Source organism: Trichosurus vulpecula, chromosome 1 (assembly GCF_011100635.1).
Source record: "Trichosurus vulpecula isolate mTriVul1 chromosome 1, mTriVul1.pri, whole genome shotgun sequence".
Lineage (NCBI taxonomy): Eukaryota > Metazoa > Chordata > Mammalia > Diprotodontia > Phalangeridae > Trichosurus > Trichosurus vulpecula.
The window spans coordinates 286,625,847-286,648,900 of NC_050573.1; the positions used below are offsets into that span (position 1 = coordinate 286,625,847).

Consider the following 23,054-nt stretch of genomic DNA (forward strand, 5'->3'; position numbering starts at 1 on the left):
CAATAACTCTTATTTACAAAAGATTTGAGCATACCCTTGATATCTTATTTGTGAGAAATTAGTTTCTTTCTTTCTCTATTACATATAGTTATAGAAATATATTGATTTGTTTGAGTCAGACCCAGAGACTTTAAAAATATATAGATATTTGTGTAAAGACACAGTCAGACATATAAAAATCATAACTACTACACACACACACACACACACACACATACACTCATACATGCACACGCAGTGTACACACACACACACTTACTTCGGTCATTCTTAAAGTAAGACCTGCACTCAGAGAAAAGGTGGTACCTGAGCTGGGAAACTGGAAGGTATTGTGCTGCATTTGGGGACTCATGACAGGCCCAAACTGTCCTCCCATGTTTCCCATCATTCCCTGGTTAGCCAGATTCATCTGGGAGCCATGCAAGGAGCTGTGAGAGAGGAGCTGTGACCCAGGACTGGGGGACACTGGGGAGAAAGGACTGGTGAAAGGTGGTGGGGATGTAAGTCCAGTACCGTAGTTTGGAGGAAATGGAAACTGCTGGGCATTTGCCTGGGGAATCCTGGGGTTGCTCATAGTTGCTGGTATGCCACCAGAGGCTACCATACTTGGTGTCATATTCAACCCTTGTCCTCGCATCATCAGAGTTCGTTGCTGAACTTGCTGCTGCTGATGCATTTGTCTCTGCCGTAGGTGTTGGTTCAGGATCTCTCTCTGTCTTTGGGCCAGCATCTGTGCATTGATAGGTCCCTAAAACAAGGAGAGGTGGTAAAGACTGGGGACAGGCACAAAAATGTAAAAATTCATATACACCGAATACTAGATGTGACACTAGACATGAAGCAGGTCCTCTAAACTGTCTCAAGTCAAATCACAGAAATGGTAAAAAAGCCAGCATTCTGATCCAAGTTCCACACAAAGAATGATTACAATGAAGTCTTGTATAATATGCCCTGCTATGGAACAGAACGGTTATCAGAAGAACCACATGAACCTCAAAACATAACATGGTCTCATGGATAAAAAGGATTTCTCCGATGAACCCTGATGATGGCAGGTTAGTGCCTCACTATAAATATTCTGAGGTTTCAAAAAAGTGAACCATCAGGCCTTTCATAATACTGTGTTCTCCCAGACAGGTCCCTAAAAGCCGAGGTGAGACAGAAGGAGGAGGCAGTGAGAAGAGAGGAGATGATAGGAGGGACAAACATAAGGAAAGCAATTAGAATGGAATAGAAAGGGAATAAAACAAATGGTGACAGCCAGAGGAGGGAGGAGGCATAAGGAATAGGTGTAGGCAGCTAAATGGGTCCTAACTACGGCATTAGGGATTTTGTTTATATTGGAGAATATAAATTCTGTAGCAATTAGGAGAATGGGAAAGCAAGTGATGGGAGGATAACCAGATGACATTATACATCCAGTGTGGTCAATTTTCATATCCCATGACTTAACAGATTATTATGCCCAGGATATCAAAGAGGAAGAATTGATCAACATAGTTAGGGACAAAATAGGTAAGTATTAAAACAGAAGAATTTTGTAGCTTCCGCTCCCTCACCTGTGTTGGTACTCCAGGCCTCAGGGTCAGGTTCATATTGGAGACATTGCTGATTTGATTCATAAGTGGCTGGCGATTCTAAATGCACACATATACCAAACATAAAAAGTTGGAAAGAATACATTTTATTTCAGCCCTGTTAAAAAATTTACAAGCTGCAGGCAGGGTGCAAGCTTTAAGATAGGGTCTAAAATTAAAATCATATTATTGGCAGCTGAACTCTTTCTCTTAGGATTCTTAATCCTTGAGTTTCCACACTGCTTACAATTCAGAAAGTATTTTGGAATATTTGATGATTAAAATATTCAATAATTCAAAGTATTCAAGTGGGAGGGGAAGAAGATGATTAGAAAATGTGGCCAAGGGTAGAAGATAAGGTCTAACAAATACATTGAAAATGAGACTTGGATTTTACTCTGCTACAGAAAAAGTTCAGTGCTACTATTTTGACAGTAAGCAGTAAGTCATATATAGTAAAATGACACATTCTCCTGTACTAAATATCATGTGAAGTTATGTATACATTTGCTTTATCATGTGGTACATCCTATTACCTATCAGCAAGCAATGGCCATATGAATCCTGAAGTGGGACTTCTTTTTTTTAAGAGGAACACCTTCTCCTGAGCCTCAAACTATGCCATGAACTGGGACTAAGCCAGAAAGGAAAAGATGGAAGAGAGAGAAGAGAAAAAAGCAAAGAGGGTAGAAGATGGGGAACTGTTAGGGCCCACTGGAGTAGTTTTCGCTTTTTCAGAAGTGGATTGATAATGAAGCCCTTCAATACCAGCCACCTCAAGTCCAGATGTATCACATATACGCAAAATAAAATAACATACCTGCTGTGCTTGAAGCCTATGTTGGAGTTGAAGTCTCAGCTGATTGGGCTGGTTTTGTACTATGCCAGTTGGCCTAAGGCCTGGTCTAGGTTGCATACGTAGTGTGGCATAACTTGGCCGCTGTCCAAGTGTATGAAAGTTGGGATCCTGCATGGGTGTATAGCTACCCGGCGCCATTTGAGCCTGAGATGCATATTGTTGAGGAAAAACTGGGGGTTTTTGCTCTATGATGAGGCTGGATTCTTGACTTGAGAATGGCTCTGGATCAACAGCTTGGCTCTATGAAGAAATTCAAATAATAACAATTTTTAAAAGCATCTGAAAACAATAGCCAAATAACTTAAGCACATTTCCTCTTGATACTAATGACTGAGATATTTATACAATCTTCAAAATCCCATTTGTACATGGAGATGACCTGTGTTCCTGAAGGCAATGCCAAGCAGAAAGCAAGCTCTGGCAGGTCTTACCAACTTGAGAGAATTTGAACAGAAGGCCTTGAAGAAAGGCTGTTCACAAGGCTGGTAATTAATTTTTTTTAGCCACAGCAATTTATGCAGTTAGGTAGTAAATAGTGGATCCTTGCAGTGCTGAAGCATATTCATATGATATTAGCTCTAGGCTGGTGTTTCAAGTTAAATCTAATCTTTCTCCAAGAACTTAATTTGTTTTGCTGAAAAAATCTTTCCTTCCCAATTTCATGAATTAAGGATATATTTAGATTAACATTACTTCTTTTAAGAGGCACTTATTCCTTGGGAGATTAGCCCAAGTTTAATAGGAAGACTAGAACAAAATTTAGTTGTATGAGGTGAGGAATTCTGGAGAGCTAGAGCAGAATAATCAGTTTCTACAGGGCATGGGAATTAAGTTCAAGAGATGCATTTGGCATACTTTGCAATCTCTCCCAGGGCTCTAGTCATAGCTGCTGGGGAGCCAATGAAAATTATCTCTGTCCAACCTGACTACTCGTCTGTCCTTGCCATAGAGAAAGAAGAGAGGTGGTATCTATCCTCCTGCTACTTTCTATTATGGGAACATAATGTGTAACCCCGATGCTCAGAGTCTAGAATTTTTTGAACCAAAAACTAGGACATACTTTCTTTACTTGATGTGGTTAACTTTATTTGAAATGACACAAACCAACCTTTACTTATCTTCTTTGGCTTCATTCTAGTCAGTATATGATTTATACCTCAAGTCAAAACTTCTATAGGCAGATAATATTTGTTAATGGAAACCAGTTTTCTTTCGGGCTGTGTGAAATTACTGGCCTAACATTTCTTAACATTTTAATGATAATTACAACAACTGTTATATAATAAAGCATCATCTAGCTTATTTTGTGATAGCTCATACTGTAGCCTCATCATGGCATGGAGATGACTTTTGATTCTTAAGGGTTTTTCTAGAGGGGAAACAAACTCTGGCAGGTTCTACCATTTTAGAAAAGCTTTGGTTTTGAGAGACTGAATCTGCTGTCTGAGACCAACCTGGCTAATAAAACAGAGGATTCTCACTGGCCATAAGGTAAAGAATTCTTTGCAATGACAATTCAAGAAACAAAGAAAATACAAAATGGAGCTCAGCACTGTGTTTTTCTTTTGCTTCTGCATAAGGATTGTGGAGGTATAGAAAGGGAGACAGGGAATGCAAAGAAGCACATAGTTTTTAAGTTATCTGTAAATATTAACTTAACTAAAGGTGTGCTAATTTTGAGACTTCTATTCAATCACCAACAAACCGACCAACATCCAAGGACCAAATCATAGCACTATTGATATTCTCATGATAAGTGAAACTAGGAGACAAAAATAAAGCTTTTTTTTTTTTTAAAACTCAAATGTTTTGATTTAGATTTACACTTCATTTGTCAGATGCCATGCAGGATAATGAAAAAGCAGTAAATGGCATGGCCTAGTGAAGAAGGTATGGCCTTGGAATCAGGAAAACATGACTCCAATTCCTGCCTAATAAACAAAAACAATTTGCCAATTTGTACCAGTTAGTTTCTACATTAGAAATCCCTAACACTGATTATGATCATAGATTCAGGCCAGAACCAAGAAAATGGGAGGAAAGTATCCCTAACTATATCCTCACGTAATTCAGCGAATTCTCCCTAAGTTGTTTGGAGCATATACATTTGATAGTGATATTGGTTTGTTGTCTATGGCTCCTTTCAGCATAATACAGTTTCCTTGTTTACCTCTTTTTATGTAGTGAATTTTTGTTTTTGCTTTGCACGACAGAATGATTTTAATTCCTGCTTATTTGGATGCATGGTAAATTCTGTACTAGTCCTTCATTTTTATTTTCTTTAAGACTGCTTTTTAGGTATAATTCTTGTAAACAACAAATTATGGGGCCTTGTTTTCTTATTCAATCTGTTGATTGTTTTATTCTACGGGACCATTCCCATTTAAAGGGATTAGAGTTAAGTTTACACTTTCCTTCACTTGTCTCTAATATTGTTTTATTTCTTCAAATTCGGATTTTTTCCCTTCTTCCTCCACAAACACAGTAATATGTCTCCAGTTATTTTGCTTAATCTACTTTAAAGCAACCCTATTCACATGGGCTCACTTGCTTTCACCCTCAAAGAATACCTATCCCCCCAATTTGTCAATCCTTTCCCCAGTTTTGAAGTCTTGTTTAACTTATTAATCTTTTTTATTCCTTCCTTTTTCTAGTTATCTAATTATTCTCTTTTTTCTTATTCAATTTAAGTAGTCAAGTCATTTTCTCCTACTCTTAAACTTGATTTTGTTTGTTATGTTTTTCTGGGATGGAGCTAAAGCAGTCTTGGGGGGTGGATTAAATCCCTAAAGACATAATTAATAAAAAATAGAAAAGGAGAACTAGTATTAGAAAGACCCAAATCTAAGCACATCTCGAAAGGACTAAACTGTGTTAACTAACATGACGGTTCATTTTTTAAAAACTCTATAAGGCAAAGAAAAGAAAGACAGGATGAAAATTTTTATTCCCAAGCAACATTATAATATTTTTGTATCAACTGATCCAAGTCCTGTTAGTGTTCATAAACTGAATATGTATTTTAAGAAATCCAAAAGCTAAAAAACAAACTCAATATAAACACATGAGGAAATGTTAAGAAAGAAATAGGTAAGCTGGAAACCAAAACATCTAAATAAAATTAAAAGCAGGTTTGTGTAAAAGACCAATAAAATAGATAAATCTTTAGCTTACTTAAGAAAAAGGCAGAAAATAAATACATAGCAAAGTAAGATGAAATCATAACATAACCAGAATTAAAGAAATACATATCAGAACCTACTAAGCTGTTACATGCTACCAAAACTGAGAACACAAAAGAAAGTACAGATGTCCAGATAGAGATCTTGAATAGTTAAATAACAGAAAAAGACATGGAACTAGTCTATAAAAGAATTAAAGGGTGACGGGGGTGAGAAAAGGAAGAGAAGAAATACTCCTAATTCTGATGGATTCACTTTTAAAGAACAATTAGTACCAATACTACACAAATTATTTCCCCAAAATGATAAAGAAAGCACTCTAGCAAAGTCCTTTTATAAGACAAATATCGTGCTAATATGTAAACCGAAGAAACATAAAGCACAAGAAAACTATAGGCCAATATTAATTGAATTATTTAATTGAATTGAACTAATTAATTGAATATTTACTTTAAACATCCATATGTTTATCTCGAAAGATTCAGAAAAAGCTTTTGACTTCCCTACAAGATACAGGTATAAAGGGTTCTTTTTTTAGTATCATAAAAAAGTGTCTAAAACTAAAGTCAAGCATCATTTGCGATGGAATTAGAAGTATTCCCAATAAGTAAGTTAAGTAAGCTGTTCTCCCCTGCTATTATTTGATATAGTTCAAGAAATGCTAGCAACAAAAATAGGATAGGAGAAAGCAATTAAAGTTGTAAAGACAGGCATTCAGTTAGTCAATAAACATTTGTTAAGTGCCCGCTGCGTGCCAGACACTGGGCAAAGCGGTAATATGTCTCCAGTTATTTTGCTTAATCTAAGGGCAGCCCTTGTCCTCAAGGAGCTCCCAGTCTAATGGGGAAGCAAACAAACAAGTAAAAGTATGATAAAACAAGCCGTACACAACATAACCAGGAAATAATTATAAGAGGGAAAGTATTACTAGAATTAAGAGGGGTTGAGAAAGGCCTCCTGCAGAAGATGGGATTTTGGTTGGATCTCAAAAGGAAGCCAAGGAAGGTAGTAGGCATACACGAAGCAGGAGAGAATTCCAGGCATGAGGGACAGTCAGAGAAAATGCCTAGAAGATAGAGTGCCTTGTCTGTAGAACAGAAAGAGGCCAGTGTCACTGGATCACTGAGTATGTGGAAAGTGCTAAATTGTAAGATGACTAGCAAGGTAGAAAGGTTATGAAGGGTTTTGAATGTCAAACAGGAGCCACTAGAGTTTTCTTGAGTGGAAAGGTGGGATGACATGGTAGGACCTGTACTTTTGGAAAAAGCACTTTGGTGGTTGAACGCAGGATGAACTGGGTGGGGAGAGACTTGAGGTAAACAGACCTACCAGTAGGCTATTGTAGTAATCCAAGTATATGAGATGGTAAGGGCCTGCACTAGAGTGGTGGCAGGGTCACAAAAGAGAAGGGGATGTATTGGAGAAATGTTTCTTTCTTTTTCTTTAAGTGACGTGTCCAAGGTCACACAGCTAGCAAGTGTGTCAAGTGTCTACGGCTGGATTTGAAATCAGGTCCTCCTGAATCCAGGGCCGGTGCTCTATTCGCTGCGCCACCTAGCACCCCCCGAGAAATGTTTCAAATGTGAAATTGACAGGCCTTGGTAACAGACTGGATATGAGGGGTGGGAGATAGTGATGAGTTGGGGATGACACTAGGTTGTGAGCCTGAGGGACTGGGAGGATGGCATTGTCCTCTAACATAGTACGGAAGGTAGGAGGTGGGGAGGGTTTAAAGAGAAAGATAATGAGTTCCATTTTAAACAAGATATTGAGTTTAAGATGTCTACTGGACATCTAGCGTGAGGTGTGTGAAAAGCAGTCGGAGGTCAGCAAGGAGTTTAGCTGCAAAGGGCAGAGGACAGTTAACAGGGATGAAAGAATCAAGAGATGTTTTTTTGAGGCTGGGAGAAGGCAGCCTTACTGTTTATAGGCAGCAGGGAATGTGCCAGCAGAAAAGGAGAGACTGAAAATAAGTGAAAGAGTGCGAATGACAGAGGAGGCAATGGATTAGATGGACAGGATGGAATGGGGACATAAAACTATTCATATTTGCTTGTGACTCAATGGTTTACTCAGAAAAGACTATACCTTCAGCAAAGTTGTAATCTACAAAAAAAACCCTCTCAAAAATAAACATCTTTATATAATAATAAGAAAAATCCAAGAGGTCATAATAGAAACTGAAATCCCGTTCCTAAAAAATGCTCAAGATATTTAGGTATTGATCTACCAAAGGAAAAAACTATTAATACTTGCATAGATTCAATTATACAGTGCTCCTCAAAGACTTAATACTTGAATATTATGTGCTTCTGGCACTGCTTAGATTTAGACCAACATCTTATGTTATATTCAACAATAAATTAAAAATAGATTTGTGACCTTAATATTAATGATCATATGTAAGAAAATTAGAAGAGAGGCAGATCATATGCCTTTCACGTCTATAAGTTGGTGTATTTTTAACCAAATAACAGATTGAGGTAATTACAAAAGACAATAAGATCCATGAGTACTCAAAAAAAAAAACCTGACAACAACAGGAAAAGTTAAATGGATCAAACATTTCTATGACAATGTATAGCTGGGACCAAAACCTAATACAGTGATGTGTGAATTACTTGGGACGGGTAATAATTTTAATATGGCTTCATTGTGTAATATGCATTTATGCTTCTGATGACACTGGCTGATTCATAATGCCTGTCCTTGATCAGCCAGACTGAGCTAGTTTCTCCATTAACAACTGTCAGTTGAAAGCTGGATTTAATAGCATACATACATGTTTCATTACTCATTTGTTTTTAATTCTGAGGATTTTCAGAATAGATATTGCCAAAAAAAAGCAGCTTCTAAAAGGCATACTTCAAATAGCAATTTCAGTTCTGTGGAAATCAATACTTTTAGGATAATTAAAGGCCCAAATGAAACAGGATCAGTCATACAAGTAAGTAAAGGGCAAAGGAAAGTGTGATTGAAAACAAAAAAGGCAAGTACTGACAAATTATTGCTGTAAAACAAAACAAAACAAAAACACCCAAGACTTAAGACTAATATCTATCAGGAAGGTGGTATGTTTCAACCATAGTTGGTTACTGTATTGCTCAGAATTCTAGGATCTTTCAAAGCTTTTTTGTCTTTATAATGTTATTTTATAAATTAATCTCTTATTTCCGCTCAAATGACTCTGCATCTGCTCATATCATTCTTCTGAGGAGACTCTAAAACCACTCCCTTCATCATTTCTTACAACACAAAAGTATTGCATTACATTCATATACCATAATTTGTTTTGCCATTCACCCAACTAATGGGCACTATCTTTATTTAGTTTCTCTGTCACCACAAAAATAAATGCAATATTTTTGTTTATGTAGACCTTTTTCTTCTTTCTTGATTTCTTTGGGGTATAAACCTAGTAGTAGTACTGTCTCATTCAGATGAGCAATATGAATATTTTTGGCCTAAGGCAGGGGTGGGGAACCTGTGGCCTTCTAGGTCCTCAAGTGCAGACCTTTGACTGAGTCCAAACTTCATAGAACAAATCCCCTTAACAAAAGGATTTGTTCTGTAAAACTTGACTCAGTCAAAAGGCTGCCCCTAGGGACCTAGAAAGCCACAAGCCGCAGGTTCCCCACCCCTGAAAGGTATCCCTCTACCCCCAGTCAAAAGACAGTTTTAATTCGTTCAGAAGCAGCACTCGAGCTTTTGGGCTCAACTGGAATCATGGCCCTATTTCAAGGATTTAGAGTAGGCCTGCAAAACCTGCTGCTGTTTTGGATGGCTTTTGAGGATGTTTTCTTCTACATTTTTCATGGGCCACCTCAAATCCTTTGGCATGCCACAAATGGCCCGTGGGCTGCAGGTTCTGCAGGCCTGATTTAGAATGAGAAGGGATCTTGTAGATCAGCTAGTCCAAATCCTTCATTCTGTAGGCCCAGGGAAGGGAAGTGACTTGACTGAAGCCAAGGATTCAAACCCAAACTGTTTTCACTTGACCACATGTCTCTTTTACCTTTCAAGATTCCCAGAAGAACACTCTAGAAGTAAGGTGATTTTTCTGGTTTTGGAATCATCAAAGCCAATTTGCTACTACAGCTTTTGGTTTCCTAGGCCCACCTCCACTGCTACACAGACCTCACAAGGAGCCTTATGTATTTGTGAAAGCTGTGGATATGGTGAACTTTTCCATAGGAGCCTTTTTGTCAAATTATTGGCCTGACTATATCTAGGAAACCATCTTAGAATATTAACAATAACAGGCATTTAACAGACTAGGCATTTTCATTAAGTAAATTTTATGGCATATAATTTCTCCCAATGAGGAAGTCTCATTTTCTAAAGTTATTATTAGTCATGTCTCTGTAATTTAATTCAAAATATACTTTAGATATATATTTTATAATGTAAAAGGAATACACACTGGGTTTGATGAACTCAAGTGAGAAATAATACAAATAAGTGAGAAAAAGGGGACTAAAATAGCACCTGATGAAGTGACATCAGTTCTGATGAGGTAAAGCATTATGTCATTTAGTAGTACAGAGGATCAAATATTCTAAAGTAAAAACAATGAATATCAAGACAGCAATTCCATATGCTGAATCATTTAAAATTCTAACTAAAAGCAAAGGAAACTAGTCATATAGGAAACATTTAGCTTTTATTTTTCCTTCTTGATTTATTTTAGGTTATACTTTTAAATCTATAGTAATTTTTTTCTATCCTGATGTTCTCAATATGAATTAACATCTGAACTCCCACTTATTTCTGCTGAGCACTGGGAGTTATGATAAAACTTTTTTAAAAAAAGTTTCACAAGACACCAACGATAGGAAGAGGAAATCTGACTTTTTAACTAACTCTAAGAAAAGGATTACACACAAGGAGCTTTTTTAGTGATGGTTAACATCTCTGGAAATAAAAATGATTCATGCAGACAGGCTGAAGGGGAGAAGGTGATGGTGACAGAAAAGTATGTTTTTTCCCAGCTTTTTCTACAGTAAACCAAAGGTTTGTTTGTTTTTTTTTTAATACATCTTATTTACACAAAAACTGACTAGGACTTTCAAGAGGCAGAGCTAACAACACTTTCCATACTTCCCAACTCACTCCTGGACAAAGTAATAATAATACTGACATTTTTTATAATGCTTGTGAGAAGTGTTTTACTAACACCATTTCATTTAATGAGCTTCATAACAAATCTGTGAGGGAGGTACTACAGAGCTCTTGTTATCTTGGTTTTACAGGGGTCAGAGAGGTTAAGTGACTTGCCCTAGTTTACGTACAAGCGGGATCTAAACTTAGGTTCTTTTCCACTCCAAATCCAGCAACTATTCCACGATGTCAAACTGCTTCACCAAACGCACCATAATAATAAAAGTGTTTTCTGCATTTTTTTCCCCTGGGGAGTGGGGAAAAAAGTCAGTTCTATATCCAATATATATCACTAACTTAAGTAATGGAGGAATTGAGAGCCTTTTAAATCCACACCTGTGGAGACTTGAGCATACACTAGCTACATTCAGGTATTTCCAGAGGAGAACTGGATTGTAGCACAAGCTAGAGTTTTTGAGACCCGTACTGCCTTCACGGTTAATAGTCCTCAGAAAGGCCACACTCTTGAAGCCCAGAGAGAGATAACCCTTCCCTCACGCTCTTTATTAATCATTTTAATGCTACTCTGATAAACGAGACACTCCCAGAAAGGAATGTTGTACTTAGGTTTACTCTAGAGTCATCCCCTAATCCTTCCCTGTATCCTTATACGCCTTCCTTAGGGATTTATAGAGTTCCACAGACTTATGGTACAATCCCAAGTGGCTTGAATATCCCTGAAGGAAAATTTTAAAAGAATACAACTAAACAAACATTAATGTCAGACACTCTTTAGTTTTGTGGCACCTTTACTCCAAAATGTCTTGAACATCTTTGTGCTCTTTATCTTCCAAAAGATCAGTCAATTTATTGAGAAACTGCTATGTGCAGAGAACACTCTACTAGTTAATAATTAAATGTGAACTACTGAGTGTTAAGTGTTAAGACAGTATAGTTTATAGAAAGTTTGCTTTCCTTTAACAAACATAGTTTTTCTCCCACTAACCCATAAAAATGATAAGGCCAAAAGGATGGGCAGGGAACACAAAAAGTGCTATCACTTTCTGAGGTCAATAACCATCACAATCTGTTCTTGATCCTCTATGCTTCCCCACCTCCAAGGACTGTTCCAGTGTTCCTGCTGACCTGATGGAAACAGTCAATGAGAGACAGACTCTCTAATGCATTGTTGGTGGAGCTGTGAACTGGCCTAACATTTACGAAAAACAATTTGTAGCTATGCTAGAAAAATGAGTAAACTGTTTATACCCTTTGATCAAGCACATACACCAAGGAGGTCAAAGGAAAGGTGACATATCACTTACTTACAGCAGCCATTTTTTTTAATAGTAAAAAACTGGGAGGAAAAGTGGGTGCCCAGTAGTTGACCAAACAAAGTCTTGGAATTTTTCTGTGCTATAATAAATGACGAAAATGAGTAAGTCAAAGTAACTTGGGAAAATCTATATTAAGCATGAAAAAGTGTAATAAAGGGAAAGATATGCAAGATTACCACAATTACGTAAAGGAGACAGCAGAACTCAGATTAATGTAATGTTTTTGTTTCCAAAGGACTAAAAATAAAACATAGCACCCTTCTCTTTGTGGAAAGGTGTTCAACTACAAGTACAGAACAAGGCATATGCTGACAGACTTTAATAGGTCAGTTTGTACTGCTTAACAATACTTCTTTGTGACAAAGGGGCAGGTACCAGGAAAGGACAGTAATGGCAAAAGAAATGCATCAATAACATACTTTAAAAAGATTTTTTTAATAAAATACTTTTTGAGAAAGAATGAAGGGGTAGATTTTTTTTTGAAGTTCTTGCCTACAATAAATATCTTCCCTTGTCTTCAATAATGCCAACAGATGGGCAGACAAGGATGAATTTCAAGAGACCTTTTCCAATTCAAACTGATATGAAAAGGTGAACTGAAAAGTACTTGGATCAAAATAAAATTAATACTTTAGATTCTATCTTAAGATACCTTCTTAAGCAATTAAAGTACCTGGCTAACTAGTTCAGGTATTCCCAAGGCTCGGTCAATTTCTTCAAGGCCATCAAAATTCCGTAATACCAAATATAGTTGATCCAGGAGAGTTCCCTCATCACTTGGTGATTCTGAAGCAGGATGCGGACACAGCAAGTCATCTGGAGAAGTACCAAACGGTTGCCTGCAAAAGGTCAAATATAACCTTGGTCAAGAACAGTTTGAAGGACATCATCTACTGCACCGTGGGTAATGAACATCAGAAGCAAAAGTGTAAGTGAACTAAGCCAGCCAATGTTCTAAGTAAACTGTTTCACCAGTGGATGTAGGTTAGAAAGAGAACTTGTGTTTGTAAGCTTTTTACTTAGGTATTTTAATAATATACTTGTTATTACTGAAATAAAATGAAACAACTTTTCTGAACTGTGAGAGAAGAAAATAACTGATCTAAAAGGCTTATTTGATCTTTAACGATATGATTCAGATTGGAGCAATGATGATACTAATCTTATTTGGTTTCAAGAACTAAAAGGTGAGAATCTCATTGTACCACCACAGCTAAAACCCTATAGAAAATAAAATTCTCTGGAAAAGGGTTTTAAGCCTTTTAAGAAAACTTTTAAATCAACTCAATGCCAATGACTTGAGTAATGATACCTGAGTTTTCATAAACAATTTGCCATACCGTTGCATCAAAAGAATGCTTTATCTATAACAAGCCCTATCATTCATAACAAGTTCTAGGTAACAAATAAAAAACTCAAGGATGTAAGAATGAATTATTAAAGATATGAAGCTAAGAATCTAATTCAGGCATTGAGAAACATATGTATGATGAACATGAAATATTAAAATGTAAACCTAAATACATCAAATTCTATTTTCAGTAGAATGCAGGGTTCTTGAAAGCAAGGATTCTTTAGTTTTTGCATTCCTAGAACCTGGTATAGTGCCTGACGCTTAATAAATATTTGATGAATTGAATTTTAGATCACTTGAGTATCAATAGCAAAGCATGGCAATATAAGATAAGGAAGTCACACATAATAAATACTGAAATGACCAACAAGAAAACAATCCAAAACAGAGACTGTATTTTTACTTAATGCATCTCGTAAGTCTGTCTCTCTCAAGTTTCAACCTTATACTTCTAACTGCCAGTTGGACATCTGTTTTCTTGTTCTGTTGTCACTTCAGGTGAAATATATCTGAACTTAATCTAAAACTAATTATTCTCTCTTGAACCCAAATCAGCTTCTACTACAAACTTTCATATTTCTCCCAGTCACAAAACCTCAGAATCAGGGTTAGTCATCCTTGAGATAATCTGTTGAAGGAATAATTTAACCCTCCATCTCAACCAAACTGATTTATTCACACTTTGTGTACTATGTCTACATTTCTACTTCTGTGCCTTTATCCTTTGTGTTTATCCTTTATCCTATGTGTCCAAACCCCAGGACTTCTTTCAGTGCACTTCACTCATATGCCCTCAGTGGCCACTTCTTTTCCTGAAACCTACAGCACTAAATAGGCATGCCATTCATTTGGCATTTATAGTCCCTCAACACGTGCCAGGCACCGCACTAACTGCTGGGTAACACACACACACACACAGGAAAACAGTGTCCTTGCTCTCCAGGAGCTCACATTCAAATGGGGGAGAGCACATTTAACTAGCTAGATAAAAAGGAGATAAAGATAACCTCAGAGAGAAGGCACTAAAACTGGGTGGATGGAGAGACACAGAGCTAGGGAAAAGCTTTCTATAGAAGGTGGGATTGAAGTAAGGCAGGGAAGTTGAGATGGAAGTGGGGAGGAGCAGCATATTCCAGGCATGAGGGCTAGACAGTGCAAAAGCACGAAGCCAGGAGAAGGGGTGTCTAGTGTAAGGTGCATCAAGTAAGCCAGAGCAGCAGGATTCTGGAGAGTGTGGAGGGAAGTGAAATGTAAGAAGATTGGGAGAATAGCAATTAATCACGTTTGTGAAGAGGTTTAAATGACAGCCAAAGATTCTATAGCTGATTCCCTCTAGTTAATAAGGAGCCATTCGAGGTCACTGATTGACCTGGTCAAAACCAGGAAGTCTGGCAGCAGAGAAGAATACAGACTTGAGTGTGGAGGGACTTGACACAAAGAGACTAATTAGAAATCTACTGAAATAGTTTAGGAGAGAGCAGATAAAAGCCTATACTAGGGTGGAGGTTGTATCAATCAATAAAAAAAAAAAACACTTATTAAGCACCTACTTTGTGCCAGGTACTGTGCTAAGCTCTGGGAATATAAAAAAAAGGCAAAAGACAATCACTGCCTGAAGGAGCTTACTATCTAAGGGGGAGACAACATGTAAACAAATATGTACAAATCAAGCTATGTATAAGATAAACAAGAAATAATTGAGAGAGAAGGCACAAGAATTAAGAGGGTTAGGAAAGGATTCCTGTGGAAAGTGAGATTTTAGTTAGGACTTAATGGAAGCCAGGAGGCAGAGATGAAGAGAGAGAATACTGTAGATATGGGGGACAGCCAGAGGAAATGTCCAGGGTGGAGAGATGGAATGTCGTGTTTGTTAGAACAGCCGGAAGGCTAGTGTTACTGGATCAGAGAATATGTGTCAGGGAGTAAGATGGAAGAAGGAAGATGCTATCTGCACCCGGAGAAAGAACTATTAAGTATATGTATAGAACAGGTTTACACACACACACACACACACACACACATATTTATGTGCAATGGTGGCCATCTCTAAGGTTGGGGAGAGAAGAAAAAAGGAAAAAAAAAGAAAGTTACACGATAACTTTATATTTTATACACACACACACACACACACACACACACACATATATAAAATATATATATAACAATATATTTAAAAGGTATAGCAAGGTGTACATAATAGATTTGGAGTTTCATGTACAATCATTTTTTTCTGTTCTACTGTTATAGAAATGTTTATTTTATTTCTTAAGTTCAGACTAAAATAAATAAAATTTAAAAAGAAAAAGAAAACTAAAAAGGGGGGCTATAGGGTATGAAGGGCTTTCAATGTCAAACAGAACATTTTGTATTTGATCTTGGAGGCAACAGAAAGCCACAGGAGTTTATGGGGGCGGGGGGTACAGCAGGAAGGTTAATTAGAACTTTATTTTAGGAAAATTACTTTAGTGGCTGAATGGAAAGTAGATTGGAACAGGGAGAGACTTGAGGCAGGCCAACACACCAACAGGCTATTGCAACAATCCAGATGTGAGTTGATAAGGGCTTGTACCAAAGTGGTGGCAATGTCAGGATAGAAGGGGATGTACTGGAGAGATGTTGCAAAGTTGAAATTGACAGACCTTGGAAACAGCTTGGGTATTGAAGGGGGTACTTGTGAGGGGAAAGGAAGATGTAGAAGTTGCCTTCTGCTGGCAGAGACAAAAGTCCTTGCTTTCAGGCAGATGGAAGATGCCTTGCCACCTTCTCTCAGGGACATACGAAAGGCACCACGCACATAATTTGAGATTTGGCTCCCCTTCTCACTTCAGGAGGAGGCTGGAGGTAGCAGTTGAAGTGGTAGACTCTCTGCATTAGGGGAAGTCCTTTGGGGCAGGCAGAAGAATCGTGGCCTGGCCCTTGATGGCCTTCCCTCAGGGGACACCCCGTACCTAGCAGGAAAAGGAGCAAGTAATGCAGTCTGAGGAGCTCCTGTGTTTGTAGTAGGAAAAAAGAGATGTACACAGGAGATGCTGCAAAGACAAACACAAGATCTGATAAAAGATCGGAGATGTAGATAAAACAAGGGTTAATGTGTGAATGAGGAACTGAGGTAGTGACCTTCCTGGTAATATGCAAATCAGAAGGAGGGAAGGTTTGGAAGGAAAAAACTGGAAGTTTGAGAACGCTGGGGGACAATCAGTTCAAGATGACAGGGAGCTGGTGCTGGCTGGATATAATAGATCTGGAAATCATCTGCAAAAAGTTAATAATTGAACTCCAGGACACTTATGAGATCACCAGGTGAGAGAACAAGAAGACAAAGAGCCCCTACTAGGGTATGACTTGGCCTGAAGATGCAGCAAAGATTGAAGGATGAGTGGTCAGATATTTAGGAGAAGCAGGAGAGATCAGGAAGAGAGGGTGTGCAAGAGTCTGAAGCTGCGGACAGCTTAATAAAACTCAGGACTGAGAAAAGGTGATTATATCCAGCAATTAAGCAATATTACCTTTATTTTTTTTTCAACAGCTCCATGGACTTCCTACTGCTTTGAGCAGAAAGTGTTTACATAACCTGACTACTGTGTAGCACCAGAAGTTACTTTGTTTTTGGTAATACAGACAATATTGATATTTCCAATGAAAATTTTCATACCTGACTTTGTTAACTGAATGGTACAATAAAACTTTGTACAATTTTATCAGAATGTTCACATTATTAGTCACTATGTACATGGTTGTTTTTCTTTCTCTTTCCTTATAGTCACCTTCATACCAGGCTCTGAGTCTATCTCACATAACTTCAGGTTTCTGCTTCTAAATGACTCTAGTAAAGCAATGGCTCCAGCCAATCACCACTTTCCCATCTGTTTGAAAATAGGAAGGCTGCCTGTTTTCTTCCTAACAGGCAGCCAAGATCACATGAGCTGACTGGATCAATCCAAAGGCAGTAGATAAACAAATTAGAATCAGAAAAAGGAATATATATATATAAAAAAGAAATAAATCCTGTAAGCAGAGACTTAGAATCAGCAGTATTTTACAAAGAAAATTCCAACTGCACCCTAACAGTCTGGTGTGCGTAGAAGCATATCAGTCACTGCTCAGCCCAGCACCAGCACAGGTTAGAAGAAACACTGCAACTAAGAGATCATAAATAACTCTGGAGAAAACAGTTGCATTTGAATGATTAGGTTAGAGCCAGATTGCAGAATCTCTGGATTTTTCTAAATACAGACAAAAATGATAAAAGGGGGAAATAAACTGTTGTTTCAAAGTTTGGAAATCATTTTTGAACTTAAACTTAGAGTAAATATCTGAAGTTATAATTTAAAGAGCAGAGTAGAGATAGAATGCTGGACCTGGAATCAGGAGGACTTAAGTTCAGATCTGGCCTGGACAAGTCACTTAATCTCTTTGTGCCTCAGTTTCCTCATCTGTAAAACTGAGATACTAATGGCATCTACTTCTATTATTGTTGCATGGATCAAATGAAGTAATGTTTTTGAAGTGTTATGTAAACCTTAAACCATTATATGAATTCTGGTTACTGCTACTATATGAGTAATAAGTAATTTTAACACAAATTTAAGAATGCTGGTCAGAGGCATAATCAATTAAAGAACACAAGTCATGATAAAGGCAAAACCCTAATTTAAAAGAACAATCAGAAACCTGAACCAACCTGAATGTAAATATCTATTCCGAGTTTTATTTACAAAGAAAAATAAAATTAAGGATGTATATAGAAATGGAAGAGAGGTCAAATTTTAGGCCACTACTTTAGATACCAAACTCATATATCTTCATTTTCTTAACTATTCTATAGTAAACACTAACAAAGCATTTGTGACACCATTAAGGTTTTCAAAGAACTGGTCAGTGTGATTAAGAAAGAAACCGATCTTTACTTTTACATAGATTTCAAACAAATCAAATGCAAATAACCCTGATTTCCCTTAAACCTAATGTAAAAAGGTCCTTGATGAGCTGTGGTATATGAATGTAATGGAATACTACTGTTCCATAAGAAATAATGAGCAGGTGGATTAAAAAAAAACTGGAAAGACTTACATGAACTGATGCTGAGTGGAGTGAACAGAACCAGGAGAACACTGTACACGGTGACAGCAACACTGTGCCATGACCTACTTTGTTAGACTTAGCCTTTCTGAGCAATGCAATGATCTAACACAATTCCAAAAGACTCATAATGGAAAATGCTACCCACATTCACAGAAATACTACGGGGTCTAAATGCAGATCAAAGCATACTATTTTCTCTTTTTGTTGTTTTTTTCTTTCTTGTGGTTTTTCCCTTTGTTCTGATTCTTCTTTCACAATATGATTAATGTGGAAATATGTTTAACATGATCATACATGTATAGCTTATTTTAGATTGCATACCACCTTGGGGAAGGGAAAGTGAAGGGGGGGAGAAATTTAGAATTCAAAATCTTATAAAAGTAAATGTTGAATTACAAAAAAAGTGAATGTTGAAAACTAAATATAAATATATGTATTTTTTTAAAAAAGTCCTTGATTAAAAAACAAAAACAAAAAGAATGCTAATGGCTGATTTATACATTTGTGTTTGTAAAATACTTTCAAAAACAAACAAAAACCACTGTGAAATGGGGGCTTCAATCCAATGTGCTTTCCAACACAGACTGGCTTCTGAGATCCTCTCTAGCTCTAGTTCTGTCGTATCATGCCGTCTATGGATTTCCCACAAAACACACATTTAGGTAAAATGTTAGAAGAAATAAGCACAAGAAAAGCAGCTACTATGCTACATGGGGAGAAAATTCTTCGATTATGTCTTTGAAGGCATTTTGGGTTTAGTTTGTATCAAAAGAATGGAAGGTTAGCTAGCACCAGAAACTGAAATTTTAGTTACTAGCTGTATGACAAATAAGCAAGTCATGTGACATGTCCAGGTCAGTTCTCCTTGTATGTAAGATAAGGGGGTTGAAATCAATGATTTCTAAGGTACTCTTTAATTCCGACTGGCTAATTTTGTGACCATTCTGAACTTAAGTTATGATGCCGAGATGGGCTATACAACTTTGAAAAGATACATGGAAGAAAAACTGCTTGAGAAGAATAGCAAGCTATTTAATGAAGGAACTATTTCCTGATAGTTTGGCAGGATCCTTTTAGAATGATTGCAAGCCTGAAGAAAATTAAGGGTCGGGGAGAAAAACATTAGGGCTTCACTGATGTCACAGATGGCTGCCATAAATGGGACCTTTATTACCCATCATCTTTGAACTATGATATAAATACCATTTGATCTACTTCTATGCCAACAAAGAACAGAAAATTTTGAACTTCTTCCACTGTGTGCATTCCTACAATATTGTTTCTAGTTCCCCACAAGGAATTTTTTTGTAACACTTGAAATGAGTAAGAATGGGAAAAGCTGAAACATAGGTAAAATGTGAAGATAAGAAGGGAGGCTTCATAGTTAAAACTCCTAATTCCAGGTTCAAGAGAACTCTAATTTGTGAAGGCCAAAATACAAACCTTAATTTTAAGGGCTCTTTTTCTCTAATATTTCCTTTCTTCTTGCGAAAACTACCACATATTTGATTTAACTATCATGCTGCATTTGCATTTTGCATGTCCACATGGCAGTGAGTGTTTAAAAGAATCAAAGTGGAATTATTTTGCAAATGGGTAATACATTCAATGATATCACTGAATTACAATTAATGACTGAAAATGATCTAGAAAGATCATCTAGTCTAGCCTTGCCAATGCGAAACCCCACTATAGTGGTTTATGAATTGGATAGCATTCTATCATTTAGCAGCTATTCTAGTGTTAAAACACACATTAGAAGAACACACGTTAAAACACACATATTTCTTTATGGGTATTACTGGTACTATACAAGCACACATTCACTATGTTTTTCTCCATAGTAAGAGAGGAAGAAAGAAATGCAGTATGCACCCCTTCTTATAACTGTCACATACTGGAAGATAATTAAGTTGTCACACACGGAGTATGGTGCACTTAAATGTCGGCTGAATAGTACTGATCCCACATAAAACTAAATCCAATTTCTTTTAACTTTTTTCTCTGTCATAGCCTTTACTAATTTGTGTTACTTGTCTTTGAATGTTCTGCAATTTCTTCATAGTCCCATCAGGAAGTAGAGATCTGAATAATGTATTACATTCAGAACCTGATCAATATGAAGTATAGCAGAAAAATTGTTTACCCACTAAAGTATCATGATACTCATAATACTCTTTTAAAAATTTTTTGCTAATATTTATTTTAAAAATTTGCCCAGCTATATGTAAAAACAGGTAACATTCATTTTTAAAACTTTGTGTTCCAAATTCTCTCCCTCCCTCCCCACCCCTCTACCATTGAGAATGCAAGCAGTTTGATAAAGGTTATACATGTGTAGTCATGCAAAACATATGTAGAACAGTCATGATGTGAAAGAAAACAGGACAAAAAAAATCTAGAAAAATAAAGGAAAAAAGTACACATCAATCTGTATTCAGACATCATCAGTTCTTTCTCTGGGTATGGATAGCATTTTCCACTAGAAATCCTTCAGAGTTGTCTTGGATCGTTGTATCACTGAGAATAGCTAAGTCGTTCACAGCTGATCATCTTACAATATTGCTGTTACTTTGTACACGGTACATTTCACTTTCCCTCAGCATGTCCTTTTCCTTTTTTTTAAATTCCTTTTGGGATACAGACCTAGTAGTGGTGTTGCTAAGTAAAAGGATATGCATGGTTTTATAGCCCTTTGAGCATAGTTCTAAATTGCTCTACAGAATGGTTCAATCAGTTCATAACTCCACCAACAGAGCATTAATGTCTCATTTTTCCCACATTACCTCCAACATCTGTCATTTACTTTTTCCGTCCTATTAGACAATCTAACACGTACGAGGTAGTACCTCAGAATTGTTTTAATTTGCATTTCTCCAATCAATAGTGAGAGTATTTTTTTCATATGGCTATAGATAGCTTTGATTACTTCACCTGAAAACTGATCATAATTCTGATCATTTATCAATTGGGGAATGGCTTTTATTTTTATAAATTTGACTCAGTTCTCCATATGTTTGAGAAATGAGGCTTTTATCAGAGAAACTTGCTTCAAAATTTTTTTCACAGTAACTATTGCTAACTGTATTTCCTTCTATCCTATTCCCCTCTCCCTCATTTATTCTATTCTCTTTCTCCTTATAATACTCTCTTGATTTTTAAAAATAAGGGGTTATATAAAGCTAATAAATAAAACCTTCCAATTAATGGTACAACATCAAAGACTCTTACTTAACTTAGGCTTCACTATTCTGAGGAACTTTTCTGTTGTACTTATATCTAAGCAGTACTCATTTCAAAGCTTATTAATATTAATCTATAAAATTAATTTTTTGGTCCTTAAGAGTACAAACTCATACTTGTTCTTGATAACATTCATTCAGACAGACCTTCACAAATTATTTCATTCATTTTTTTTGATATAATTTTAAATCACAGAAATCAAGACACTTAAGAATTGGATGGACTTCTGGTTGAATCCTATTTATACTTTCATGGTGCTCTCAAATTCTCCCACAAATCTTTTCTGGTTACTCCAGACAGAAATGATTTTTCTCTCCTATGAATGGCTGTAACAATTTGTTTGCACCAATCTTACTGCACTTACTATACTATCATTTATCTGCCTCATCTCCAATTAGTCTGAAAGTTCTCTGCAGGAAATGGTGTCTAATTTAACTTTGTATTCCCAGTCTTGCATCAAACATGTAGAGAACAAATATTTGTGGAATGAATCAAAGAAAATTGGCTGGTTACTTTCACTTATGCATCTTCAAGTCTATTTTTTTCCCACCAAGAAACTGCACCCCAAATAAAAAAAGATGTGTTATAAATATAATGCACTCATAAAATGAAGGTGTTATTATCTTAAATTTTCTGTTCCACTAAGACTTACCTGTTCTGACTGGCAAAAGATGCTTGCTCTATAGGCAAGATGCTCTCAGGCCATGGAGCAGTCTGGTTTGGGGGAGCCTGTTGTTGGCTATACTGGGGTCCTCCCATATTCATCTCTAATTCGGATGGCCCTAAACAGAAAAAAAGAAGGGTCATCATATGCAAGTAAACTTCTCGGCCAAGAAAAAATGGAAAAGATTGGGTGTGTGAGGGGAAAAAGAGAAATTCTTTGGAGGGAAACAAGATAAGGCGGCATTTCCTCTGGTAAAAAAAAATATATGTATATGTATCTCTGTGTGTATGTATACACACACACACACACACACACACATATATGATTATTCAAATCATAGATTGTTGAGATTCTCTGCTTTTCTTCCTCCTTCCTCTCCCTGTCCACTTACTAATCATTTTATTTTCCATTACAACCTATTATTAGGAGATGGAGATAAGCATGGCTAGGTCAAAGACTCAAATCATTCATTTTATAACTTTTTAGAAGTCCTCATTTAAGGTTTAAAACTACCGAGAGGCTGCTGTTGTAATGGAAAGATCAACGGGGTTCTGAGACAGAGAACAACCTGGGTTCCAATTCCATCTGTGCTATTTACTACATGTGTGGCAACTTCAGTTCAAGTCACTCAAATTTTCATGGCCCTAGCTTCCTAG

At 36.8% G+C, this 23,054-nt stretch overlaps 1 protein-coding gene across 7 annotated transcripts in view; it reads right to left on the minus strand.

Annotated features, from left to right (window-relative positions):
- The window catches only part of NCOA2 (nuclear receptor coactivator 2), a 328,725-nt gene that overhangs the window by 19,390 nt on the left and 286,281 nt on the right, over positions 1-23,054 (minus strand). For 5 of the 7 annotated variants that reach the window (XM_036740623.1, XM_036740614.1, XM_036740642.1 and 2 more), the window contains 5 exons: positions 22,387-22,516; positions 12,729-12,894; positions 2,398-2,676; positions 1,560-1,637; positions 514-748 (listed from right to left, as the gene is read on the minus strand). In XM_036740623.1, the coding sequence (XP_036596518.1) occupies positions 514-748; positions 1,560-1,637; positions 2,398-2,676; positions 12,729-12,894; positions 22,387-22,516 (888 nt within the window). The remainder of the gene's footprint in view (positions 1-513; positions 749-1,559; positions 1,638-2,397; positions 2,677-12,728; positions 12,895-22,386; positions 22,517-23,054) is intronic. The other 2 variants (XM_036740652.1, XM_036740635.1) reach the window with 1 other exon arrangement.